Source organism: Myotis brandtii, unplaced genomic scaffold (assembly GCF_000412655.1).
Source record: "Myotis brandtii unplaced genomic scaffold, ASM41265v1 scaffold658, whole genome shotgun sequence".
Taxonomy (NCBI): Eukaryota; Metazoa; Chordata; class Mammalia; order Chiroptera; family Vespertilionidae; genus Myotis; species Myotis brandtii.
Window position 1 is genome coordinate 1,512,206 of NW_005370558.1, and position 7,595 is coordinate 1,519,800.

The 7,595-nt window shown below is 56.2% G+C and overlaps 1 protein-coding gene across 1 annotated transcript in view; it reads left to right on the top strand.

Moving 5' to 3' along the window:
* COL27A1 (collagen, type XXVII, alpha 1) overlaps nt 1–7,595 on the top strand; it is a 161,352-nt gene that overhangs the window by 109,266 nt on the left and 44,491 nt on the right. The window contains exons 27-29 of the mRNA XM_014528887.1: nt 1,566–1,619; nt 1,874–1,927; nt 6,183–6,236. Coding sequence (XP_014384373.1) covers nt 1,566–1,619; nt 1,874–1,927; nt 6,183–6,236 — 162 coding nt within the window. The remainder of the gene's footprint in view (nt 1–1,565; nt 1,620–1,873; nt 1,928–6,182; nt 6,237–7,595) is intronic.

Consider the following 7,595-nt stretch of genomic DNA (forward strand, 5'->3'; position numbering starts at 1 on the left):
CATGGACCCTGGCTGGCACCCACTTTCCTTCCTGGAGCTTATCAGGCCCTCGGAGGAGCTGATGGTACTCCTATTGGGCAGATGGAGAAACTGAGGTCCAGAGAGGGGAAGCATCTACCCCACCTGCCCCCACCTGCCCCCGGCTTATCCTGAGCCGCCCTCCTCAGCACTCCTTGTGTCCAAGACTCTCTGGCCACGATGTGTTTCTCCTCCTCCCCCTCCCCCTCTTCCTCCTCTCCCTCTTCTTTTTATTTTAACTTTTGATTTTGAAATACTGATAGATTCACAAGAAGTTGCAAAAAAGAGTACAGAAAGGCCCAGGGCGCCCTTTCCCCTGTTGCCGTCAGGGGTAACATCTTGCGTCACTGTGTGCAATGTCAAGGCCAGCTCTGCCCTCTCTTCTTGCTCAAATGCTCCACACCCCTCCTCGCCCACAGACCATCGCCCATGCTGTTCCCACGCCAGGTACACTCTTCCACTATCATCCCTCCACCCTTTGTCTGAATGACTCAATTACCCTTTAGCGCTCAGGTCAAGCTGTACTTCCCCAGGGGCATTTTTCCCCACCACACCCTGCACCCAGTGGGTCAAACCCCCTGTGAAAGGCCTTGGCACCGAGACCCTCTCCGTCACTGCTCGGCCCCACTTTACATCCGTTTTGGCGATGTGTGTCCATCTCCTCACAACACTGGGTCTCACTCCCTGTGAGCAGGATCTGCCTATGTCTACTCACCACTTTGTCGTCTGGGTCCAGCATATCGTGCTAGTCACATAGTAGATGCTCAATAAATGTTTGATGGCTGGGAGGGTGGACACAAGAACCAGGGTCTCACAAAAACAGCCGAATTCGAACCTAGAGCCCCTGCCTTTCGGCCACAGCTCTGTCTGCTACACTCATCCTCTCTGCCCGTCTGTCAAGAAAGAGTTCCCAGCATCTCATCTAGGTTTGGGCAGGGGGTGGGGAGAGTGAAAGACATGCCTTCCATTGCCATCTCCGCCTCAGCATGACCAGCTAGGCCCTAGGGCAGTGGTTCTCAACCTGTGGGTCGCGACCCCTTTGGCGGTCGAAAGACCCTTTCACAGGGGTCGCCTAAGACCATCCTGCATATCAGATATTTACATTATCATGCATAACAGTAGCAACATTACAGTTATGAAGTAGCAACGAAAATAATTTTATGGTTGGGTCACAACATGAGGAACTGTATTTAAAGGGCCAGAAGGTTGAGAACCACTGCCCTAGGCCCAGACCAAAGGGGACGTGCAATTAACTATCCTTGATCAGGACGATCCTTGCCTGAGGGAAGCCCCTGTGTGGCATGCTGCAGTGGAGCTGAGGCCTCCCTGGACTTGCCCAGGGTCTTAACTTCTGCTGTGTGACATCCCAGACCCCCACCCCTCCCCTGTCAGCACCCTGAGTGATGTGGCCGTGAGCCGGGCAAGGACTCTCTATAGACCTTGGGCAAGTCCCTGCCCCTGTTTGGCCTCCGGAAGGCCCTCTGCACCTGCCCCCCACAGAGTCACCCCACAGCTGTGACCTCCCTGAATTGTTGTCTCCATCACAGGGTGACCGGGGCATGATGGGACCCCCAGGAGCACCTGGACCCAAGGGGTCAATGGTAAGGAGCAAGTCTGCATCCCTCTGCCCTCTCCCGTCACAGCCATGGCGGCAGCTCTGCTCTCTGCCTGCCTCTGCCTCCTCCAGACATTCAGGATGGTTTGCTCCTTCTCCCTCCGGGGGCGGGGGGAGGGGGGGGGCCTGGCTGCTGCTCTGTGTCCCTGGGCTGGGGCTGAGCCGGCTGAGGTGGGAGGAACTGAAGGAGGAAGAGACACCTTCCACCGCCTAGTCCTTCCTTTTCTTCCCTCTGCATAGGGTCATCCTGGAACGCCCGGTGGTGTTGGGACCCCCGGAGAGCCCGGACCCCCGGTAAGCAGAGCCCTCGTGTTCCTGAGCTCAAACCTACTGTCGGGTGAGGGTGAGGCATCCAGGCCTCAGAGTCAGACAGACCTGGGTTCGCATCCCAGCTCCACCGCTCCCTGACTATCTTGCCAGGGCAGATCACGGAACTCGGAGCCTAAATTTTGCTCAGCTGCAAAATAGAGAAAATAACTGAGGTCATGATAGTGTGATGGCACAGCTAAATGAAACCATGCGGCTGATGTTCATTCATTCCACAGTGACGTTCATTCCATAGTGATGTTTATTGCACGGGGCATCTTGGTCGTTAGCACCATTATGGCTTTGTTCATTTACTCGGGAAATACTGTGAAATTTGTGCCTGGGGCCTGGCCAGGAGCTGGGATGCAGCCATTCACAAGGCAGAAAGCAGTCCCTGTCTGTCCTTTAGGAGCTTCTAGTCTGGCGTAAGGGGGAGAGAGAAAACCCAATAAATAAGAAACCATGGGGCAAGGAGGGAAAAAATGGGAAATGCTGGGGACAATGGGCTGGGGATTAGAGCCGAGGATGCAGGGTCCTGGGCTTCTTGCGATGACTGGGGGACCTGGGATATTCCTGAGGATCCAAGGCAGGGAGGGATGGGAGAGGCAGGAGGGCTGGGGGAGGGGGGTGGTAGGAGCACCCAAATTCAGAGGCCCCTTCTACTCCCCGTGGGGTGATATGGGGGGAGGGAGGGCTGGCTTTCACCTAGAACATGGACCGTCTGGTCCCTCTGCCTCTGCTGATGGAAGACGTGGAGACTGGCAAGGGCACCCACTTCAAGGCCAGGGCTCAGGGCTAGGGGTCCACTCTGGGAGATGGAGAGATGGGCTTCAGGCAGGTGGAAAGGGTGTGAGGGGAAGCGCCCAGAGCAGTCAGGACCCCCAGGCAGGGCAGGGGGATAACTTCAGGCTGCCCAGGTCCCTCCAAAGGCCGGATCAAGGGGCTCCCTAGGGTCTGATGAAGGAGGCCACGGGAGCCTTTGGAGATTTGAACACAAGGAAAGTGTGCACACACCAGATCTCTACGCCAATTAGGGAAGCAAGGCCAGCACAGTTCCCAAACGTTTGTGTGCACCTACTGTGCGCGGAGCCTATGCCCAACTCCAGGGGTGCAAAATGGTAAGAAATAGCTCTGCTCTTAAGATTCTCACTGTCTAGTGGGGGTGCCGAGTATAATCATTCTCTCGCTCATTAACAGATCTTTACTGAGCACCTACTATGTGGCAGGCAGTGCTGGTTGTGAGAAACCTGGCCACAAGTGACCATCATCCAAACATGGGTGACAGGCAACAGTGGGTTCTGCCTGCCCCCCCCTCCCCCCACAGTCCTTTTGATGAGGCAGAAAGCTCTCAGAATGCAGAGCTGAGGTCAGAAGCCAGCACTCTGGGCCCCCCATGGCATGTTTCTTCCCGGTTCATGAGGAGGAGGAAAAGCCACCTTTGGAGGGGCTGGTTGCAGGTGAAGGCACCCAGCTTGGAATCCAAGGGCCCAGTCACCCAACCAGAGCCTACGTCCCACCTCCCTCCCCAGTGTTCACAGGACCTGAGCACCAGGGCCCAGGAAACACTCCTGGAAACAGAGTGATGCGAACCCATCAGCGTGGGAGGTGCCCAGGCTCAGAGACCAAGTACAAGGATGCTAGGGACCATGATCAAACCCTAGCTCTGGCACCCCTGGACTGCGGCCTCCCTGGGCCTCAGTCTCCCCATCTGTCCAGTGGGAAGAAGAAAGCCTGGAAAGGAGTTGCTGGGACAAAATGGAAGGCCAGTGGGAGGTGGGCCAACAGTGGGGACATCCAGGGCAGCGCATAGGAGGAAGGTGCTGACCTCCTGAGAATTCCCTACCCCCGTAGCCCAACTGACGTCCTCCCGCCCCGTTTCCTCAGTGCTTCCATCTGGTCACTGGGTTGGCCCAGACTGAGTGAAATCAGATCCCAGGCCCCCACCTACTAGCTGTGTGCTTGTTGGCAACACCCACAGCTCCCCTGAGCCTCAGCTTCCCCATCTATAAGCCAGCATACTACTACCTTCATTACGAGATTGCTGTGAGACAAATGATTTCGTTCATGATGTAATTGTTCAGCAAACTACCTGCATATACTAAGTGCTTATGAATGGTCTTAGTAATAATAATTACTACTTGTTAGCTACACTAATTACCACAAGTATTAATAAGACTATTACTAGTACAGGGACATTTCTGGCAATATTGTTCGTATCCGATTGGCATTTTCCCACTTTTCCAAACACTTTAACACCCATGTTTTTCTGCAGTCCCTGAGGTCCATCAAGATTATCCTCCCCGTGGCTGGGGGCGGGGACACAGTCAGGTCCTGAGAGCTCCAGTTTCTGGCCTTCTCCTTTAAGAGAGCTGGTAGCTACCCTTTCCTGGGGACCAGCCAGGTCACTGCGTCTGTTCAACAGCTCTAGGAGGCTGAGGCTCTTCTTATCTAAATTTTTTAGTTGATGAAACTGAGGCCAAAGCGTTTGAGCCACTTGCCAAACTGACAGAATGAGTAAGCGGCAGAGCGGGATTTGAACTTTGGTCTCTGGTGGAGCAGCTGGCCTGTGGAAGCACTTGGCTCTACTGCCACTAAGTCGAGATTTGGCTCCTGAGATTTCCCAGGGACGCATCGCGTGCCTTCTGCGGTCTGAGCTCCCTCCGTAAAGTGGTCCCTTCTCACCAGTCCTCGTGGTCTCCACCGTCCTCGAGTCAGACCTGCCTCTCTGTTGGGCCAAGCTGGCTTCACACCCTGCTTGCTCTGCTGACCAGGGGTCCGGTTGGGACCCAGCAGCAGCCGGAGGGTGCGCATCCCTCCAGGCCATAGGGAGAGAGAGATGGGAGCTGCAGGAGTTGTTGCTGAGGCCACAGACGGAGCTGGGCTCTCTGGTATTCGGAGGGGGCTGAGGCCGCCCCCTCTTCCTTGTGAAAGGAGCAGGCCCAGTCTGCGACTGGCCGCTGAGCTGCTCTATCCTCTTATCCCCATTGTTTAGTTTATGAAACTGAGGCCAAAGAGTTTAAGTCACTTGTCTAAGCGACAGAATAAGTAAGTGGCAGAGCTGGGATTTGCAAGTGGCTCTGGAGGGGTCCTGGCCGGCCACTGGGAGCAGTTGCTGCCTGATGGGTATAGCTGGGGCCGGAACCCGGGAAGAGAAATTAGGCAGCGAGACCACCTGCTCCCTCTCTTTGCCTCCTTTCTCTCCCTCCCGACCTTCTGTTCTCTTCAGTTGTTTGCGTATTCATCATTCCTTCAACAGATTCCTAACTCCCTGCCACAGGCCTGTGCGGGGCCAGTGCTAGGAACAAAGCCAGCCCTGCTTTCTGTCCCTCCGCCCTGTCTCTCCCGTGCGCCTCTTCTTGTCATTCCAACATCAAACCAAGATAACTGGCATCCTCCTCGGGCCAGCCTGTGCCCTTCTCTTTGCACCTCTCCACCACCCCCTTCTCTACCCAGCCTCCCTGCCCCCCCTTCCCTGTGCAAGCCTGCATTCCCCTCCCTCACCTCGGGGCTGTGGTCTGGTCCCCCCCTGACCCCCCCAGAGCTGTTTCCAGGCTTTCAGGGAGCTCTCCGGTGATAGTTGGGGTCAGGGTGCGGGACAGAACTTGGGTTGCCACATTCTCCTTGCTGATAGGGGGAGACAGAGGAAATGGGCCCTGGCTGGTGGGCTCAATGGTTAGAGCATCAACCCACGAATCAAAGGGTCAGGGTTTGATTCCTGGTCAAGGGCACATACCTCGGTTGCAGGTTTGCTCCCTGCCCCCTATCGGGGCATGTGGGGGAGGCAACCCATCGATGTGTCTCTCTCACACCCATGTTTCTCTTTCTCTCTCCCTCCTTTCCACACTCTCTCTGAAAAGCAATGGAGAAAAGATCCTTGGGTGAGGATTAACAACAACAAAAGAGGAAATGGGAATTTAAGGAGAGTCTTTTCTCAGAAGTGTCCTGTAGCCTCTGCTTGTTGATTTTGAGATAAAGAAGGAAATGGCTCGTGCAGGGAGGCCTCCCCGCGAAGGAGAGGAAGGGTTGAGGCCCAGGAACCAGGCTGAGTCCTGCTCAGGGTTGCAGCTTCTCCTCTGCTTCTCCCAGTGGGATAGGTTTTCCCCCCGGGGCCACAGCCTTTAACGGGAAGGCTGCTGAGCTGGGCAGGGGGCCGCTCCTGAGGCCAGGCTGTGCCCCTTGCTGCTCGCCCTCAGTGCCGACTCACTCCCTGACAAAGGGCTTCTCCAAACTCTTCTCCCCACAGGGTCCTCCAGGATCTCGAGGCCCACCTGGCATGAGGGGAGCGAAGGGACGCCGGGTAAGTGAGGCCCAGCCCCCGGGAGCTGGCTCTGGTCCCCTGCTGGGGAGACCACCTCCTGTACCTGGCCCCCCGCCCCGTGCTGAGGTCCTTGGCTTTCCCAGCACCAGGCAGGATTCCAGGCTCACTGTGGGACCCCGCCCATTTTCCAAGCCATTTCTGAGCACCAGGCCTTGCCATCCAGTGGGCACAGATGGGCTCTGCGGTCCCAATGCTTTGTGCGTTCATTTGTTCGTCCAGCCACCTTTTATGTACACCCACTCTGTGCCGGCCGCTGAGACCAGGGCAGGCATGACGCCTGCTTGCCTTTTGATTCAATCAGGTTGGTCAAACAGCCAGTTTAGGGTCATTGGCATGTAGTTGGTGAAAGCATGGGGCAGCTTGGGAGCCTGTAGGAGGCACCTCACCTGGACAGGGTACCAGGGAAGCTTCAGGGAGAGGGCGGTGCTTGAGCTGGTGCCAGATTCCAGGCCGAGGGAAAGCCCACAGGCAAGAGGAAGGTGGCATGTTTAGGGATCCCCAACAGAGGGACAGGGGAAAAGGATGGGACCAAGAATTAGTGGGTGCCACGCCAAGCGGGGCCTCAAACACCAGAGCTAGGCTTATGGGCTCTGCTCCAAGGGTAGTGGGGAGCCATAGAGAGTTTTAAGCAAGGGCTGGTCTGATCACGGTAGCAAGAGGTAATCTCTAGTACTTACTATGTGCCAGGCACCATCTTATCACATACATCAACTCATTTCATCTCAATGCTACCCTATCAAGTAGGTGTTATTCTTAATTCCATTTTACAGACCAGGAAACTAAAGCACAGAGAGGTTAAGTCACTTGCCTCAGGGTGCAGAGCTAGAAAGTGGCAGAGCTGGGATTTGAACCCAGTGGATCTGGCTCTTTTGCACGCTGAATGCAGCCTGACTTTCAGTCATGCAGGGAGGGCTGATGGAGGGGTTTCCGGCACCCACTGGCGTCCAGGGGCCAGGCCGTGCAGCCTGTAAAAAGGAAACGAGATGGCGCAGGTAGTGCAGGCAGCCCGGGCCTGCTAGCCAAGCGCCATACCGGGGAGCAGTGACGATTACGCTTCCCTTGGCTGAATTTCAAGCGGTTTTAAATTTTCCCCTGAACCAGATGGCCTGAGCAGTCAGCCTAGGAAAGGGGAGATTGAGAGGCATTCCTCGGGCCGGCAGGGCCCCTCCCAGCAGCATGCCCTGGGTCTATGCAAGTGGACCGAGGCCCATGGACAGCCACCTGACCTGTGTACCTTGCCTCCTGGAGGCCACAGGAGCTGGAGGCTGAGCTACATTGGCCCAGGCCCTGCCCCCTCCCTCCAGATGAAGGCTCAGGCCCCCTCAGCTCACTGAGCAC